Here is a 20,007-nt window from a genome sequence, read left to right on the forward strand (position 1 = left end):
CTGCAGAGTAAACATCAACACTCTAGCAAAGCAAAATCGCTCCATTTGACTTTAAAACTATTAACCAAAACAGGTTTTAAATAGTCTTCCCATTCCACTATTTAGAAGTGTTATTAGCACACCCATTTAAAGATTCATGGAAGTCTTTTCAAGTTACCACTATTGCTCATCAAGCTTTTTTTTTTTTTTTACACATGGGAATAAAAAAAAAAAAGCGTCTCTGGTGGACACAGCCAGAAAGGAGAAGGAAAAACTTAAAAAACCTTCATCTATCATGCAGCAGTTCTGGCCTCTAATTGAAATATAAGACTATTTATACTAAGCTTCTGCATAAAAAGGGGAAAATTAGGTTTCCATTACGATTCACATTTTCAAAACTCAATCTGCAGAATGTTTCCTCATCCTTGTAAAGCGTTCTTTTTAAACTGTCATCATTCCTATGCTGGCAGTTAGGCTAGAACCTCGTTTAAGTAATTCCACTACAGAGTGTTTGATTTAATAGCATGAATCATTTTGAATTTATAGTTAGCTAAAATACTAGAGTGATGTTGTAAACAAACCAAATGAATAAGAGCATTCAAGACTGCACAAAACTTTCCCTCAAACAGAGGAAAGATTTACTTGAACTAAAAAGCACAGAATATAACCTCAAACAAAACTTCTCATGAATTGTACTCAAGGACTGAATATTAAAGGAAGTTGCAAATGCCCTTTTCTAGAACAAACTCAGTAATCGGCATAAATCAAAATGGAACAGCAGCTCTTCCCTATACCCTGAATTCTCCTGAACATTTTTTATCAATGAAGCAGATTAATGATATCCATGCTATGCTTTGTGATGCTTCAAAATAATTCATTTAATTAGTTTCAAGAATAATTTATTTAACTAGTTCCATGAATAAGTTCTTTGATGAAACAATGGACTTTAAGATACCACAGTAATTTCTCCTGTGTTTATTTTGAATCCTGCAATTCAGCTATTTGCTGTCTTTAAAAGAAAAAAAAAAATCTTTAAAACAAATACATTGGCTGCTGACATCTGATCCTGTAAGTGACTTAACTTTTACCACTTGATCTGAGTGAAGGAGAATACTGATAACTGAAAGGAAACAATAAAAATGTATGCCTCACACCCAGCTCAGCACACTGAAAATTCTCATATACTGGTCACATCTCAAAATGTGAAAAATATTCTAAATACCACATGGTTTTATCTTTTCAATAGTAACAGAAGAAAAGATGATTTTGAAATTCCCCCCCCCAAAAAAACCCAAAAAACCCAAACTCAAAAAAGCAGCAATATTAAGAATTATTCTGGAAATATTTGGACTCTCACCTTTGAGTATACTACGAGAAGTGTTGTCTCCTCTCTTTTCTGAAATTGGAAAGATTTTCAATTTGGCTTGCATCAATTTGGGCTCAAAAATGAAACAAAGCCTGGAGTATTGCTAACAACTTCAAGCAAAAACGTATTTCCAACTAAGCAGCTGGAAAGTGAGTGAATGAACTAGAGTATCAAACACATATTTGAGAATAAAGAGGTGTACAGAGGAGGTGTTTACTAAAGAACTTTGCAAAAAATATTGCTACAGTAGCATTAGGAATTAACAGTGCATCAAAGATTTAATGTTTCCATGTTAATACAAACTGATCCAAGCCACAATGAACCACAGGATAATCACTCAAACAAAAAAATTAACCGCATTCTACTTTACAGAAGCTAGAACTGGAATTTACCTGAACACCATTGATATGATTCAAAAAGACACCTTCTAGACTGGCATGTCACAGTTTGCATAGAAAACTGGCGCAATTAGCATGCCATTAGCTTGTAATCAAAACACTATTATCATGAGCATTGGGCTTTTTTGAACATTTGCAATTAAATACTCAAATTTGCAAGAGCTTTTACATGTTAGAACTCTATCACTGCTGCATGACATGTTTTATTTGTTGGTTGGGATATTTTTGTGGAAACTGTGTATAAAAGACTTTGAGGATTACAAGGTCATGGAATTCATGTTAAACAGAAAGCTGCCCAATATTACTGTCAAAAAACCTTTGAAAAGGCAGTTCATAGACTAATACATTTTACATTCAGATACTTCCTCTCTCAAAAGCAAAGGAATCTCAGAAGAAGAGAAAAAAATCAGTAGTGAAGGCCACATACTTTTTGCAATTGATGAGCTGAAATACAAAAAAAAAAAAAAACACCGAAACAATTAAAGCATTTTGTAAAGAGGGAAAAAAACCAAAAACAAACAAACAACCTATAAACCAAAACATGGAACTTCTGGAAAGTGATAATGGATGATGTAGTTGGAGTGGTCAGCATTGAAACTGTTGGGAATGCTACAGCAGAACTGACCACAGAAATAACAAGGGAATATGAACAGGAACATAGTACAGGCATCAACTAGAAAACTGTAACTTGCCAACTTGTAAACAAGAAAAAGCATTTCACAGATTAAAAGTTCTAGGGAAGTAAACTTCTTTAAATTATTTTGTCAGTTCAACCCTGATTTAAAAAAGTATGGCTAGCAAAAATACATAAGCCTCAGCATATTTATAAGTCTTGATCAGAGCAGCCATGAGCCTTTGATAAACGGCTGGAAACAAACACCCTTCTATTAAGGATGAAAGAAAAATATTCTGTTCTCTTCTTTTTCTCATTCCCCAATCCACGCGTGTACATGTAGAATTCACATGCTCCAAGAAAATCTTGACGCTGCTATAGATTGAGGCGTGGGGAGACCGGTGGAGGAAAACAGACAAACTCTCTTAAAATACTACGGGCCACGTCAACGTTATTCTGGGCAATTTCAAGTGCCCTCTTGACTTCTTCAAAGGAATAGCCCTCTCCCATAAGTTTTGCAATTTTTGCATCCACATTTTCCATGGAACTATCAGAGCTGTATACTTTCCTATGGTGTATTTCTGGTGCAGTCCTCCGAGGAAGTGGTTTAGGGGGCCTGGCTGGTGCTTGTGAACCATCTGTTTCAAATAAAGGAAACAGAAATCATTATAAATTGACTTACAATTGTGTTATAAGTAGGTCAGACCACATGAAGCACTTTAAAAAGTAAAATTGTAAAGATACACAAAGATATATTTTCATTTACTGATAAATCTCATTTTAAAATTGAGACAGAAGCTGAATTTCTCAAGAACATCCAAAATGGAAATAAAATAGTGAAATGCTATTTTAATAATACGACACAATCTGAATTATCCAGAGTTGGAAGAAAAATAAATATGATGAAACAGCAAGAAGGGTGAAAATAATCACTCAAAATTTTAAAGAGTCTCCACTCCCAACCCAGAGTTTGGGAACACCTTCTGGGTTTTTTAAAAAAAAAAACAACAAAACAACCAAACAAAAAACCCCCAAAACCACCCAAACCAACCCTAAAATCACAGCCAAATTTGATCACAATTTTATTCAGGACCATAAGCTGTGAAAGAGAGGTCTCCAGCCAAATATGCCTGAGGGAGAATAATCCTTCGCTTATTGGTACATCTTGCAGATTTTGTTCAGTCAATTGCAGTTCATTTCATGCCTAGCAGCTACGCACAAATACAGAAGCAAATGGTTTCTCAAAAAAACCTCTAGTCCAATTATTTTCAGCACTGAGAACAGAACACTATCCTTCCTCTCCTGTTCTCTCTTGGAAATATGTCCCCCTTCCTTCTCTTCTATTGAAAAGTTACCTTCACAGTTAATACTGCTGCTAAGAATCACGATGGGCTGTTGAAAAAAGCTAATATTCAGACTTGCTAATCTACTCAGAGTCAAGAGTTTCGTGCTCAAGCAAACTTGGTACTTTACTGAAACGTCTTTATCCTCACTGACTCCACAATAAGAAGCTTAAATACAAGCAGGCATACAGCAGAAAACACTTCTAAGAGCAAAGTATTTTTTTTAAAAAAAAGTCTAATCCTTCAAAAAGGGTTCTAAAAAGTTCCATCAAAAGTGACTTTGATAATAGATAAATTAGAGGAACTTCTGGCTGCGATATTTCCTGTTTACTTGCACTGAGAGCAGTCTTAAGTACTTCAGAGACAGTTTTTTAGTGATGAAAGAATGTTGTGTTTCATGTTTCTAGCATTGCTGTTAGAACATGCTTCCTTATCATAAAACTGGATAGAGAACTGTAATTCAACTGAGTGAATCAAACATTTCAGATAAATGAAAATAGTTGACAATTGTGCACCTCTAACCAAGGTGTATTTTTCTCTCAACTTAGCTTCCGCGCATTCAGATGAGGCTCTTGGTATAAAATTTAATTCAGTTTTTTAATTCATGGATGATAGGCAAACCGTACTTTTAGCCAAATGGGGATACTCATATAACAAACAGATGAGAGTAACTTGATTAAAAATTCACAATATGGGGCTAAGATTAATTATGTTCTAATTTAATTGCTTATTTTCCTTGCAAATAGTTATGACACATCCCAAGATAGTAAGGGCTCTTTCATATTTACTATGTTTTTTTTCTTTCTGAAGATGAAAAGAATTATATAAAACACTAAACATTCTAGTCAACACACCTGAAACAGATACAAACCTCCTATGAAGGTGCAAAAGATCCATGAAACACACTGGTTTGAGAGAATAATTATACCTCAGGAAATGTGATTAATAACTGAAAACCAAATCAGAAATGAGGTCAAATTTCTCATTTCACTGATTTTAGAAAATTCAAGGCTGTAACAGAAGATTCTTCATATTTAAAATGAAGGTATATCATGGCAAAACCTGTCATTTCTCTTTCACAAACATTTCAAACTGTTTTAATATGGAAGTTTTGTTATGGACTTCATTTCTATAGAAGGTGTAACAAAATTAATTTGCAAACTTTACATTTTTCCCTGGACTTGAAGCAAAAAAGGAACTCCTAATACATAGATCAGATCCTTCTCTGTGTGTGCGTAATGCGAGGTACATTTTCTCTACCCAGTGTAATATATGCTTAAAACCAAAATTATTTCTTGTGTAAAACCTTCACTGTGCTGAAGCTTCCGAACAAACTTTCTTAAGCAATCACATCATTTAGAAAGGTCATTTTTAATTCTGTCAGCAGATTTGCAGCACAGGCATTTTATTCTCACTACAGTGACATCTCTCTATAGCACATATACTTTAAGATCTTCAGCCTTCTCTTTAACTCAATTCCCATTATTATTTTTTCAAGCGCTGACATCTCTTTCAATATCTTCACATCCAAATAAAATTTTAGCTGAAGCTGGGTATCACATTGGATCCTGAGCTTAAAGATACTAAGCCTAAGCTGCATGTCCATCTGGACACTGAGATAGAGGTATTTAAGCAGGACATTCCTTCCCAACCTCCTATCCTCTGATGTTTCAGCCACCGCGGATGCATAACTAGAAGTTCAAATAGATTTTCTAACTGTGTAATTAAATTAACAGTTTCTATAGCAAGGAGCTTCCTCTATCACTTATATTTCTATAATTCAGCACTAAAATTAACCCTTAGGTAACGGGTTAGTATAAAGGCAGAGATGGATTCATTTAATAAGTGTTTAAAAAGTTGTAATACGAGAGCTCTGCAGCACAGTGAGAGGAGGATTTTGTAATGATGCCAACTGTCTCCTGCTGTGAAACAGCCCTCTTCATCCCTTGCTGCTCGTCATGTATGTTCCACGGTCTTGCACCAACAGACTGAGAAGCATCCAAGAACCAGCTGACAAAGGTCTGTTGTGTAAGGCCCTCTGTGGAACAGTGGCAACCAGCTACATTTAATCTAACAGGGTACAGGAACAAAGCATACTCAGGGGACATCTATACTAAAGAACTGACAGAGCTGGGAAAAAGTGAGAAAGGAGTAACCTGCTCATACTGGTCCATCAAGATCTAGGTATGACCTTGATAATGTACATTACTGCAGCAGGTTAATCCCCCAAGGGACAGGTGAAATCCACATTGAAATAGTAATGGTTGGACTCGGTGATCCGGTGGGTCTCTTCCAACCTGGTTATTCTATGATTCTATGACACTCTCCTCCAACATTTTCATGTAAAGAAATTTAGGTTTGCATGCAAGAGCTTTAATAATGCCAGGTGAGTGAATAGGCAGCAGAAAATATAGTTAAATCATTTCTTATGGAGTAGCGAAATTCAGTAAAACACAGCAGACATTTACATTAAAGGCCTAATTTTCTTCTACCTTTTCCACGTACCATTGGTTGTGCTTTGGTAAAATAAACTAATTATTATTAATATCTCCTTTTCTTGCTTTTATCATAGTAATTTTAAAAAGGTCTATTTAAGAAGTTTTGAAAAATACATTTTTGGGGTAGTTACATCATAGTTGAAAGCTCAAGTGTTCAATACAAAATACATTACTGAATTAGAAGAAATTTCTCATTAGATGCTAACGATTCAGTTAAACATCATGACAGCAATCTTGAAAACAGAAGTTAAAGGACTGCCTATGCTACTATGGGGAGCTAGTGGCTAAATTATAATTAGATTTTGGAGTGAACAGCATTTCGTTTCGAAGGATTATCATATAAAAGGGCTGAAATTAAGAATTTCCTAATGGAACTGATTATTTCAGAATAGATGCTAAACTAAAAGTTCTGAATACAGTTACAACTCTATATTGTCTTTTCAAATTATAAGTGAAGGTGAATTGGCTCATCCTGAGGCTCATCAGTTCCATACTATGGAATTACTGCCACTGTAAAAACAACTTTCCAATTAAGAGTATGACATGATCTATCACATAGTTTTCATTTAATTGAAATTAAATTGAATATCTTGCTGTTCATCATGCTGTTTTAAAATGATATTTATAGCAAAGTTTGACACACGTGGGTGTTTTAGATGACGACTGTGGGAAACATACAGATGGAAAAGTATTTATTAAGTGACATCAGAAAGCTCTGAGATGTTAAGTAGCAAACAACTTGCAGCAATTTAGGAAAATTAAAAATTGTTTCACCACAGAACTGCAAGAATTGCAGGAAAACTCTGTAGCTTTAAAAGGTAGTTATATCATTGTCATAACTTATTTTATGGAAGAATTTAAAATGTCCTAAATAAATCAGGCTAACATTGTAAGATAAATAAATCTCTCACTGTCACATATAAAACATGCATTATAAAATATTTTTGCAACGGGGAAAAAAAGACAAACTGTTATATCAGTAAATCCACCCTCCCTGAAGTGCTATGATTTACCAAAGGCATCACACTAATTTTCAAAAGCATTATTCATTAAAAATTCTGTAGCACTCTTCAGGCTTACTTAATTTCCCCTGCACTTTAAGTTGAAAAAATAAAGTACTTCATTCCTATACCACGGCAGAGCTAAACTACATATTCCTAAGATGGAGTCATATAATTACAATTAAAAAATACATTGTTTTTCCACTTGTGATTGTTGCAATTAAACATGATCATCACAACTGAAACAGTAGAGAAATAAATCCCTTCATTTCCTTATGCATTAGAAAAGAGTTTTCATGCACAATTCACTCATCTGGAGAATGAAGGCATCACTCAGCTCTTTTTTGTGTGGTTTCTCCACAGAGCAAAATGATACAGGTGGTACATTCTTCTCCCCTCCCCACAAACCATGCACATCTAAAAAAAAAGAAATTTGTCTATAAACTGGTGAATTACTTTGAACCACAAGTGATATTGTATTTATTTTTTATAATTATTTTAATTATTTTGAGTAGCTTTCCTTTAAATACAATTTGTGTTCCCTAAAACCCATAAGCAAAAATTTAGTGGTAGAGGTATTGCTTCTACTGGACTTCAAAGAATTGTTTTGGTTGGAAAAGACCTTTAAAAACATCAACTCCAACTGCAAACCCAACAACGCCAAGTCCACCACTAAATTACGTTCCTTGGCATCACATCTACACATCTTTTAAATACCTCCAGGGATGGTGACTACACTTCCCTGGGTAGCCTGTTCCAATGCTTGACAATCCTTTTAGTGAAGAAATTTTTCCTAATATCCAATCTAAATCTCCTCTGGTGCAACTTGAGGCCATTTCCTCTTTTCCTATCGCTTGTTACTGGGGAGAAGAGACCAACACCTGCCTGATTACAACCTTCTTTCAGGCAAGTGTAGAGAGCAATAAGGCTTTTTACAATGAAACTTGTTCCATTGCAGATGGAAAAGTGAATTATAACTGGTTTTGCTTCTTGTTCTTTTATTAAAAAATATTTTAAAATCTTCTTTGAACTTAGCAAAAAGCATTCAGAAATAATAATACTTTAGAGAGTGAAGCTACTTTTTTTTTTTTTTTTTTAAGGAGCAACGAAACAAAGATATAAGATGCGTGTGGTTCCTGCAGGGCTTCTGATCTCTTGTGAGCTTTAAAGGTGGCAAAGAAAATCTCAGCCTTTCTCTAAAAATAAGGAACACTAGAACTCACATAAGCATTCAGTCTGGCAGTGGGTGAAATAGGTGTCATAATATCTACACCTACATAGAAGAGGTAGCCACTTCTACCTTTATTGCAAAACTTTGATCTTTCTTATACTTTGATGATTTAGTATTTTTGTAAAGCAGTACTATCATTGCTGTTTGTTGTCCAGAATGAAAAAAAAAATTCTTGGACTTTATGGATGAATATTATTTGTTTCATTAAGTTGCAGTTTTCTACAAGAACAGTTTTCTACCTTACCTGAAGAGGAAGGAAGTTGATCATAATCTTGAGATGTCCTATTAGTTTTGACATTTTCTCCAGTTACTCTACGAGCAGGTGGCAAAGGAACATGACCAGTCATCAGATCAAAATGGGGATCTGTAAGAACAATAAAAAACCCCATGTCTTAAAATAATTAGATTTATTATTTTAAGGGAGGAGGGGGCAGGCTGATGCATAGAACCTAGGCTTAAAAAAGCCTCCATTCAGACATAGCCATGAATCCAAACAGAGATGTTCCCCCGTAGCATGTGCATACACACATATACACTCAAATTCAACACTTACACAGTAGACACATAACTATGTCTCCAAGTGCCAAAAACAAGGCCACAGCTCAAAGCCAGTCTATCCTGCATTGACTATGGCTCTTTAATTTACATCCATGCGGTATCTTTCAATTACCCAACCCTGACACTGCTAAGATTGTGGCTGGCAAAGCATGGAAGAGGTTGCAAAGCCCAAAGCAGCACAATTATTATAGAAACATCCCAGATACTCCACCTCCATGCTTTGCAGTTCACAAAGACTGCAGGGCAGATTTCCTGTTCTGACAGTCTCAGCTACAGGTAAATATTGCAGGCATGGTAAAGACTGTGACTAGGCTTTTCAGTTTCTACTGCTGATTACAGGAACAGAATTTAAAAAATTAGAGAAAGATAGTCCTGACAAGCGTTAATTTCATCCTGGACCTGGCTTCTGCTCTGGACTCATAGCAGTATTTGTATGTGAGTACAACTTTTTGCTGTTGTTGATGATGAGATTATTACTCTAATCTGACAGGCTCTGATGGATAGCTGAGAAATCATCCCTAAGACTTGTATGGAAACCCATCATCAAAACCTCATCATAAATCATCAACAGCAGTTTATTTGACAAGATGCAAAGTGAGTAATGTGGTTTTAGAAATGAACAAAAAAAAAAAGCAATCCACACAACCATGTATGCCTAAGCAGATATATACACTTCTAAGACAACTAAAAAACTGCTGCTGTAAGATTGTATTCACTTTGCAAATATCAAGAAAAAACCTAAACGTAGATACATTTTCCAAATGAAAAGCTATTAAACATTCTTGTAACATTATCTGCCATATTTCTTGATATTTCTGCCATATTTCCTGCACATTTCTGGCATCAATGGAGTTAGTGCATTTGTGTGTGAGCACTTCTCTTTTTCCTCTCCATCCCCGCTAGAACTGAATGCTGCAGTCTGTGTTTCTGCAGCAGTTGAGGCACCCATTGAGACTGTATTGCTGAAGATTACATTATTTTTGTTTTGAAGTGCAGAAGATAAATTAATTCCTGGTCCTGCATCCTTTGCATCCTGTAATGTACTAAGTCTCTTTATTAGGATACATTTAGAGGCTTGTATGATAAAGTAATATAATGAGCTGAATTTGCATTATAAAATGTATGCAGTTTTGGCAAATTACTCCATGTTGGGCCTTGACTGGTGGCAGAAAGTACATCATAAAAAAACATTCCATAAAAGTAAATCCAGTTCAATCTAAACTAGCTCACTCTCATCCCACAGCTAGTATCACCCACTAGGGTCAGCCAAACACCTGACAACCTATCAAGCCATTATGGTCTTGCACGTAACTGCTTGTCATCTATGTTTTGGCATTCCTGTGATATCACCAAAATATTTCAAATTCATCCCTCTCCATACAGTTTCAAAGAAAAACAGATATGAGGAGGAAGACACATCGCTGCACCACAAGGCAGATAGTCACTAAACACACTCCTGGGACAGGAAAACTTAAGACAGCAACATCCGCTAGATGCTTCCATACAGAAAAAAGAAAGACATTTTACAGGTATGCACTGTAACCTACACTAATCCTGTTGTAATTTCTATCATCAAAAGCAAATGTATTTGACTTGATTAATCTGATAATTGAATGCTTTTTACCTCAAAGACAAAATTTGTGAATTCTGAACACAGCTTTTATACCTTTATGAGCAGATTACTAGACTGAAACAGTGTCACGGTGATTCATGGGGAAAGACGGGTGAAAACTTGACTTATCCAAAAGGTTATGAACCCACAAGAACCTGCAATTGTGTTCACAATTAACATAATTTTGCTGCCACTTTTTACAACAGTTAAAGCAGGATGTTCTTTTCCCTTACATTCTAGTTTTTCCCCAAGTTGCAACTTGAAAATAAGTCCCATGAGTTATGTTTTGATACAGAAAACAACAGAGTTATCAAAAGAGATACAAACATGTACCACAGATTACAACAGAAAAGTTGGTACTTCACAAGTAACAACTCTTACCAGGAAAGCACAATTTACCAAAATTGTCTTTGTCTGCTACAGAAATAGTGACCTTATTTCATTGCTGCGTGATTATGAAAAGTTAAGACTTTTTGCAGTCTGAATTGTATCATCCTCATCATTAAAAAACCCTCTATTTTAAAATATTTTTTATAACTACGTATAGATAAAACAGGCTTCTGAAGCCTGATGACAACTTTATCACAGAACATATATGCTTCTGAAATAAAGGAAAATTGAATAAAAAGTTTTCCTTTGTATTCCTACCAGAATGAAGGAACAGCTCATGTCCTGAAGAAGGTCTGCTTCCTGAGCCAGCAGGTTTTGTGTGTTCAATCATGCTGTGTCGAGCAGGAGGTGGTGGTGGGGGGAGTGAAGGGGGTGAGCTATCAAATGCATCTTCACCTGCAGTTTAGAAAAGAATTATACCATGAACAAAAATTCATTAAGAGCTGTAGAATAAAGAGGAAAGCTTAAAATTTATTTTTCTCTGGCAGCTGAGTCTTTTACCCCTAGGGTTCATCTAGCAGCAGAGTGATTCCAGTAAGGAAATAGTAAACCTGACTCTTACTATGCACAATCCTATTCTAAAACATGCTCTGAAAGACCTTTTGCAGCACTCAGTTTCTTTTCTGCGATGGGGTGAAAGATTTATTTCAGTACCTCTGTTGCAAATAGTGTATTATAATGAAAGCTTCACTGAGTATCATTGTAGAAAAACTGCTACGTTCCACTGGCTAAGCAAATAAAAATATATTCAAACACCAGTGCTGACTACACTGAACCTGCAACATTTATACTGCTTATTATCTTTATCTGCTGTTCTAAAGCTCTGACCTCAGATATAAATTGAATTTTCAGAGCTTGATGAAAGAATGTATTCTGTACACAAAGGTAGTACAGACAGGACCAGGGTGACCTTGTAGTCTGATTTTTAGGTGTTCTTCTGCCTTTAATTCTATGTACTCTCACAACTCACGAACACTTCAGGGACCAGAATACAGTGCCAGAACATGCTCAAAAGGTTTCATGGACTCAGAAAAACTGGCTAATGACACATACACCACAGTAACAATCTTGCAGCTGAGTCTGTCAATGAAGGTGTGGGGAATGGCTAAGCACAGCTCCAGTATATATGCAGAGCTCACTGAGTTCTGTGTAGGAGAATAGAAATCAGGTTTGGAAAAGACAGTTTTCAGTGATTGTAAGCAGCAGTGAGTTTTGAACTGTCCCTTGATAGTGGAAAAAAAACTAGAAATAAATGTATTGATTTAATTTTGTGTCTCTAATTAAATACCACCTCTTTGGCATTGTTCTCTGTATTTGATAAAAAAAATTGAATTATTTAAGTTACAATGGAAACCCACCTTCACTCTTGCATTAAATTGGAGTGATCAAGCTTCATATTAAGAGACATAATAATTTATTTTAGGGAAAATGATTTTGCTTTTCTTCATAGCTCCAATACAGATTTAGTATGTCTTTTGGTCTGTACTGCATGAAGGCTTACAAACAGATACCAAGTACAGAACATTGACACAAATATTGACTTACAGCTGTAATATTTAGCCCATAGCTTGTTTGGTACTCTTAATATACCCAGAATTGGTTGTTTTTCAATAAATATGGCATTTGCTTCATCTAGGCAATGTTAATCATTAAATATATCAGCAAAGTCTGCAACCTAAAGGGGGCACCAGAAGATCATAATCGGATGGTGTCCTGTTGAGCAAAGAGCTGTGTTTTGGGTTGTCTCTGGTAGGAGGAGGTCGTGCAGGTGGCAAAGGTACCGGAACAGTAGGTGCATCATAGGCATCTCCTGAATGACACAATCACAAGAAGTGAATGTTTTCTTGCTGTACCCCTAGCACAGCACGAAGTAAATTTTCTTGCTAAATAGTGAAAAGAAAAAACATACCTAATTCTGGATGTTTTGATTTCTTCATCTCAGAAGTAGTACTGTGTGTTCCGTTCATTACTCCAGCACATTGACCATTCTCACACACCCTGAAAAGATACATTAAACAGGAAGGAATCAACCAGTTATCCAAGAATTAATTCCCAGGATGATCAAGTACTTGAACTGGAAGCCCATTACAGGGAAAGAAATGAAAAGAGAAGCTGCACTAATTTTAAACTTTATGGGTTTTATATTGAGAACAGATATTGAGAAACTATCCATGGAAGTCCTCTGAAGAATTATACTATTTTCTTGGTGGGAAACTAACATGGCATACACAACTTATGGAAGTCTGCAATGCAAGATAGAGGAGGAACATTAAACAGTTCTCAGGTTAGAGCTCAGGTCATTAGTTTATTCACAGTCAAATCACAGACTCAATCCTATTTTGTCTTCTTGGCTGCTGATTTTTCCCTAGCAGAAATACGATAAAGGGAAATGTGGATTTTGGTAACTATCCACATTAAAGTACACATAAAAGTCATTAAACAAAACAACAAAAAACCCAAACAGAACACACCCCTCACCAGCAATAACAAATTTCAACTAAACTAAACTCTTAGCCAAACATTAAACAAAAAAAAGCAAGCCAAAGGAGTTTTGCAGGTGCCTATTCATTTCTGCATCAAACCCCATCATTGATACTTCTGCCACATTTTTTTTAAATGGAAGCATATTACAACAGTATCAAATTAAATATGAAAATAATCTAAACCAAACAGCACCCAGCTGCCTGCAGTCTTGTCAGAAAAACATTGGAGTTAATTTTGCAAGATGATACTGTTCAAATATGGCAGGGGAAAAAAACCCACAGAACAAAAGCCTTTTCATAATATTAAATGTTTAAATAAATGTCAAAGAACTTGGAAACTACTCCTGTTATTAGAACTGTGGACTGCATATTCAGAAAGAACCAGGGAGTTTCTTTGGAAAAAGGCCACTAGGCTGAACAATTCCAGCTTAAACATAAAAATCCCAACCCAACATGGATCCTTATTACTAAATATTGGCAAATCTGCTACAACTACATAGAGCTAAAATTTCAGATCTGGGGTTTTTACCAACAGGACGAACATTAATAAACCTATCAGCTTTGGCCACACGGAAAGGAGGAATGAATGAAGGTCTGGAATCATTTAAAATATATAAACAGGAAAGAGGAAGTGAAATTGTGTTTGTAGTCCCAAGAGTTGTAACTAGGAGTAATGAAAAATGCAAGTATAATTACAAGACTTAAAATAAAAAAATCCTAATGGTAAGAGCTATTTTGTTATGAATTAATTTCCCCAAGGAAGTAGCAGACGAAGTGTTGCTTCTATCTTTGAAATTAGATTGGTTCAACCTCTCACATACAGTAGATGCAACACAGACTCCTAAGCCTATACACTAAATAACTAAGTATACTGCCTAATTTAATATGAATTTATTCTGCATTTTCAACAATCTAAACAGCAACAGCGGCAAGATAACTTCACATGGTACCACTTCAGAGTCTCCAGGTCATAAGCAGCCCAGTTGAGTGATCAATTGTGCCAAAATACCTGTTTACATCAAGGTAAACACCAGAAAAAAGGGCAGCAAATGAGTATGAATGAGCAGGCCTTCTGTCCTTTTATTTTCCTCTTGGAAAACGCTTTATTAGGAAAGACAGAAAATGCAATAATGTATCATTCTTCTAACAGTAGCCTAATTAGTAATGCTGACAGTCTATCCTTCCATTTCTTATTGCTGAACTTGTCCCATGCCTGGAGAATTAACTGATCTGCCAGAAAATAAGATTGTGAATAATTTCTTGTATTGTTCTTGCAATATTTTTAGTGTTGTCATATCTACAGGTAAAAACCCCAAGAAGTCTTAGAAATAACAAATTGAAGGTAGGATGGAAGAATTGCATAGATTCTAAATTAGCATAACATCAATAAGAATTTTTGTAGGCTCTTTAGTTTACTGAAATCTGTAAGTACTATCCAAGAACTGAGTAACACTGCTCTGGAAAGACATAAGAGAAGGTGACATGGTGAGACAGAACTGAAAGAAGCTAAAAATTCATGACAAAATCAAAACAAATAAATAAACAGTTAACTGTTTTGCTAAACCATACTGAAAGTTAAGTGTTTATTGACACTGCGCTCCCCGTGAGATTAAAAAAAGTGCATTAAAAGAATACACGATCAACCAGAATCAAGATTCTTTTTGGAAGTTTTATAACAGTTGTCATGCCTAAGCAGTAGCATTAGCTAAAAGGAGACATTTAAAGTATCATCATATATATATATTCATATATTATGCAGACTCAAATATTCAATAGGATTTTTTTTGGTTTTTTAATGCTTAGGAGAATGGTTTGTTTCAAGTAGCAATTCTTTTCAGATTATATAATAAGACTTAGTGGTTTTAATTACAGAACTACCTGAATGCAAACTGAGGTATTTCCACTGTAGCAAGTCCTGGATTAATGCCAAAAAAAAAAATCATAAGTGCAAGACCAAGTGTACTAGGTAAAAAATAAACTAAAAATTAGAAAGTCCTTTGAAAAGCATCTTTCCATCTACAGCCTCTATTAATAATTCCAAGGGCATGGTGAAATCCTGTACCAGCCCATTAAAAGCGCTAAGCATTTTTTTTCCCCTGCAAAACAAGCATACCAGAAAACCAGAAGTTTCTAATTTTCTCACTGGTTATGTTCTCAAGAATCTTTCAGAGTGCATCTACATTTGCATTTCAGTTCAGTCATGAGTATGAACCGAAACAAGTCTCCACAAGACATCCTCACTTACAGTTTACACTACAGAGAAGTCTCTGAGCATGCAGGCTCAATTTTTTCTCCATGATTTTAACTCAAAAGTTGTCCTGCAGGAGGTACTGCAATTACTAAAGGGTACTCCAGCCACAAGACCATGTTACGGCTAGTCTAAACCCAAAAATTCCCAAAATATACAGCGTAGATGTGGGGTCCTTGGAGTCAATTGGTCTTACTTACTTACTAACCTAGGCATAGCTCTCAGAAGCTGCTAAACCAAGGTAATTTGTCCACATACTGCTCTCTTCCGTTGTATTCTACTTCTTGTCTAAGAAAGGTTAAATCCTGTGTAACTCTACCATGCAAGCCTCTCTTAGATGACTTTGCATGGCACAGGAAGACAGTTCCATGCAGAAGCAGAACACACAGATAAAACATGGCCTAGGTAAAAAGGATTTGGCCCTTGGATTTTTTTTTTCTTCACTTTTTTTTTGCTTAATCAACATTTAGAGTTTTATTCACCATTGATTTTTTTTTGAAGCCTCAGACTAGAGGAATTTAAGTACTCAAGATTTAAGTACTTTATACCATAAAGCTCAGGCAACTGTGTCACATTCACATCGACACAGTGAAGGTTGGATCTGCATTTCTAATAATGACAGAACTTTTAATCAGCTTTCAAGGAGTGATCAAACTATGAACTTTTTTCCACCTGCTCTAAATGCCTGATTAAAGAGGTCTAAACATTCCAATTGTCTAATTTTGGGATGAGACACGCGTTTTATTGATGGTAGGTCCTTGACATCACAATCTGACAGAAAGAAGAAAAAATAACAATATGCCACTGCATTTTCCAAACTGCAGAAGAGTCCAAACTTTTTAAATCAATACGTGATTTTACTATCATACTTTGACCTATAAGACCAATAGAGAATAGGTCCTTCTTTTTCCTAAGACTTACTCTCTTAATTCCAGGCATTCTTATTCTTTTAAACAAGTCAAAGAAAGAATTTCACCAGGAACGACATAGCCTGCAGTTGTCATGTCCCTTGGCTCCAAATCTATTTGCCATAATCCATTAATAATTCAAAACTGTGACAGTCTGGAGATATTATTTTAGTCTGGAGATATTATTTTAGATATTATTTTAGTTAAAGCAAAAGAGAAATAGTCCACCTGATTTTTTTTTAAAAAAGGTTCCCTTCCTGAGAAGCCCAAAGAAAACATGCTGTGAAACAGGCTCAAAAGGCCTATAAAAAGGGAATGGAAGTATGTACATGCAACTGCCAATTCACATATTTTTCAGTACCGTTTTACTTCCTAAAATGAATTATATAAAATGTGAACGTTTAAAGATTTTCGAAGATGACTTTGAGAATTTCAGTCACACTATTGTCCTGAAAATTAAATTGGCAAGATTTGTTGGGGCTGAATCTCCCAGTCAGTTCTAAAAACTGCAACCTATTTCAGAATGATGATGAAATGCAGAAAATATCCCAGTCTGACAGAACAGAGAGAAACCTGTGAAGTTCACTGTATTGTATGATTGTGGTGGTGGTCAAATGAAACAGAGGCATAAGTAAACCAAGCTTGAAAAGGCAGATAGGCTTAACCTTCATTATAAATGTTGAATCCAGTTAAATTTTGGAAAAACAGGAGTTTTTGTAAATAATTTGCCTCCAAAGCTGCTAAATGACCTTACCGAGCAAGAGGTTTTGTACTATGACTATGAGGTGGTTGTGAGCTCAGTATTACAGGATGCGAAGAAGGAATTTTGTATTCATCATCATCATCATCTGGGTGATCCCTTGATTTATCAGACAAAGAATTTGCTGAAGGAGCAGGGCACCTAAGGAGATCACAAAAGGATTGATTTTGCTTTACTGGTTACATAATTGACCTCAGTATAATACAGCAAATACTCATCTTGAGCCTAAACATACTTTATATATGTCTTTATATGTAAGGTAACAAAACCACCATTTCAAACTAAAACTTGTAAGGTCACTGAGACTGCATAGAGAAATGCTCAGTTGACCTCCCAACAGCTACTTTAAGCAAGCACAACATAGCACAGAACTGCAAAGAAACAGAGTAATAAACAGGCATTTACAAGAATTAACTTGTTTGCACTTATTAAAAGAACTAAACAGAAGTTAATTCAGGGCCAATGGCCCTGAATTCATGGCTCAGTGAGGCAGTGCACATTCACCCTTTCAGTGAAGTTTTCTTCCAGCTATAACATTACCAAAATCCATGACTTTGCCTGTATTTTAAATTATTTTTACTTCATATAATAATTGCCTTTAATTGTCATCCCAGACAGTGGTTTACATCACTTCTTGAAATGACTGGAAGCTCAGGAAAGAAGTGGACTTTACAATCTCCACAGGTAACAAGTTCCATTGTGGGGAATACTGCTGGATACGAAATTTCTTTGAAAATTAAAAACTAACACTCCTACCATCCGGTTTTCTGTTACGTAAGTATAAAAAAATGATGTGCAAAAACTTCATTTTAGTGAGCATTCTGAGGAAAGTAATTTTGTTAGATACTAACAAGTTCAACATCTCTTTTGGCCTTCATAAAATATAACTAGCTAAGATACAGGTCTAGCAATCAATATCATCTACTCTTTTATACGGACTCTCTCAGTTTATTACTCCAATAAATAAGAAACTCGCAAAGCATCAGAAATGCAAAAGATTACATTAAAGACTTCATTTACTTTAGCTTGATCACACTTGAAAACCATGAACAGAAGTTTGATTCTAATACTAGGTGAACATGAAGAGCAATAAGTGTATAACCTCAAAAATCACTTGGATATTACATTATGCAGTGAAGAGCAACTTTATTCTTTGCCACAAAAAAAGCCAACACAGCTGGAGCACCTTGAATAAAGACCTGCAATACATGCAGACTCATTTTGATTTGTGGCTTGAAAGAATGGCTAATGGCCCCTGAGATGAACTACATGCTGCATTACATGATATATCTACTTCATACATCATTTAGGGAAGTTCTTAAGGACTCTAGGGAAATATAAGAAGGAAGTGGACACGCTTTCTTTTACTGTGGTCTAATTAGTTTGATTTTATCATAAGGGCAAGAGCTGAAATAACAGGGCGGGCCTATCTCCTCATTTTTCCAACACAAGCAGCGCCTGATTCACACAGCACTCTGCTTCACAAAGGAAAAACGCATCTTTATTTACTTTAGATGATGCCACGTGACTTCAGAACATTCAGGTACTCTGTGAATAAAAATGCACAACTAACTACCATTAGTACTAGCTAAAATAATAAATGATAAAAAAAGTGAGAAAGGTGAACAGAGAATGAAGGGGACAGATATGCTGCTTTTGTTGAATATATTCAAAGTCTAGAGCTCCCTAGCTCCTTATAACTGCTCAGACACTCTTTCCTTCAACCAGTTATATATTTTGACTTCAGAAAAAAAAATCATGAAAGATGGAAATCCAACTTCTTTTGCAAAGATACACAAGCCAAAGGCAGGGGAAAAGATCTATGGCACTGAATTTGCCTTTTTTTTTCTTTTTGTGAAATTGTTTTTTTCCATCCTCGATTTCTTAGATGGACAAGAGGTTTATGTCACTGCTGTACAGTCAGTTAAAGAACAGAAAGTAAAGATTTATCAGGACAATGAGAATGCTATAGTATATTCAGGTAAACCACTGAAAGGCCCACAAAATATACTATTTTCTCACTCATTTTGGTGAATGTGCACTCATTCTTACATCTCCAGCATGTTCTGGAGATGTTACATATACATAGACACATATATGCATAGGAAGGCATATATGTAAGCATGTCTGTGGCTTTTGAACACAATCATATATTGAATTTCAAGCTTCTGCCGACAGCAACATTTGAAATATTAATATCTAGATTAGCACCAAGGCCCAAAGGCAAAACAGGAAAAGATGTGAGAACTAGTTTTTGTCGAGCCACTTAATATCCAGTTTAGGTATAAACAGAAGTCCAGGGAAAACAACATCTCACGCTTATTTAGAAGGACTTCAAAGAAACGTTGTTCCTCCATCATTTACTGCTAATCTAATTCAGAGAATTTAGACACAATGAACTTGCAGTCCACGTATTTCAGTTTGGATCAGCACCGTGTTTTTGAAATGAATCCCCTTAATCTCCCTACTTGCCAACTTTGATTTGCCCTGTGGAGTACACAACTTGAATACCTTTAAGACTGAATTACAATACATGATAAATTCCAAGTGTGTCCCTACTGCGTTCTAATTGGTGAAAACTTCAAATGCAGTTCACCTTTATTCATAGAGGACACAATT

At 35.5% G+C, this 20,007-nt stretch overlaps 1 protein-coding gene across 3 annotated transcripts in view; it reads right to left on the reverse strand.

The window, feature by feature from the left end:
* Positions 1-260: 260 nt before the first annotated feature.
* The window catches only part of CBLB (Cbl proto-oncogene B), a 124,666-nt gene continuing 104,919 nt past the window's right edge, over positions 261-20,007 (reverse strand). For 2 of the 3 annotated variants that reach the window (XM_069868517.1, XM_069868508.1), the window contains exons 14-19: positions 17,383-17,529; positions 12,899-12,987; positions 12,665-12,799; positions 11,248-11,385; positions 8,674-8,793; positions 261-2,994 (exon numbers count right to left, since the gene is read on the reverse strand). In XM_069868517.1, coding sequence (XP_069724618.1) covers positions 2,732-2,994; positions 8,674-8,793; positions 11,248-11,385; positions 12,665-12,799; positions 12,899-12,987; positions 17,383-17,529 — 892 coding nt within the window. In that variant the 3' untranslated portion in view covers positions 261-2,731. The remainder of the gene's footprint in view (positions 2,995-8,673; positions 8,794-11,247; positions 11,386-12,664; positions 12,800-12,898; positions 12,988-17,382; positions 17,530-20,007) is intronic. The other variant, XM_069868525.1, reaches the window with a different exon arrangement.

Source organism: Phaenicophaeus curvirostris, chromosome 1 (assembly GCF_032191515.1).
Source record: "Phaenicophaeus curvirostris isolate KB17595 chromosome 1, BPBGC_Pcur_1.0, whole genome shotgun sequence".
Taxonomy (NCBI): Eukaryota; Metazoa; Chordata; class Aves; order Cuculiformes; family Cuculidae; genus Phaenicophaeus; species Phaenicophaeus curvirostris.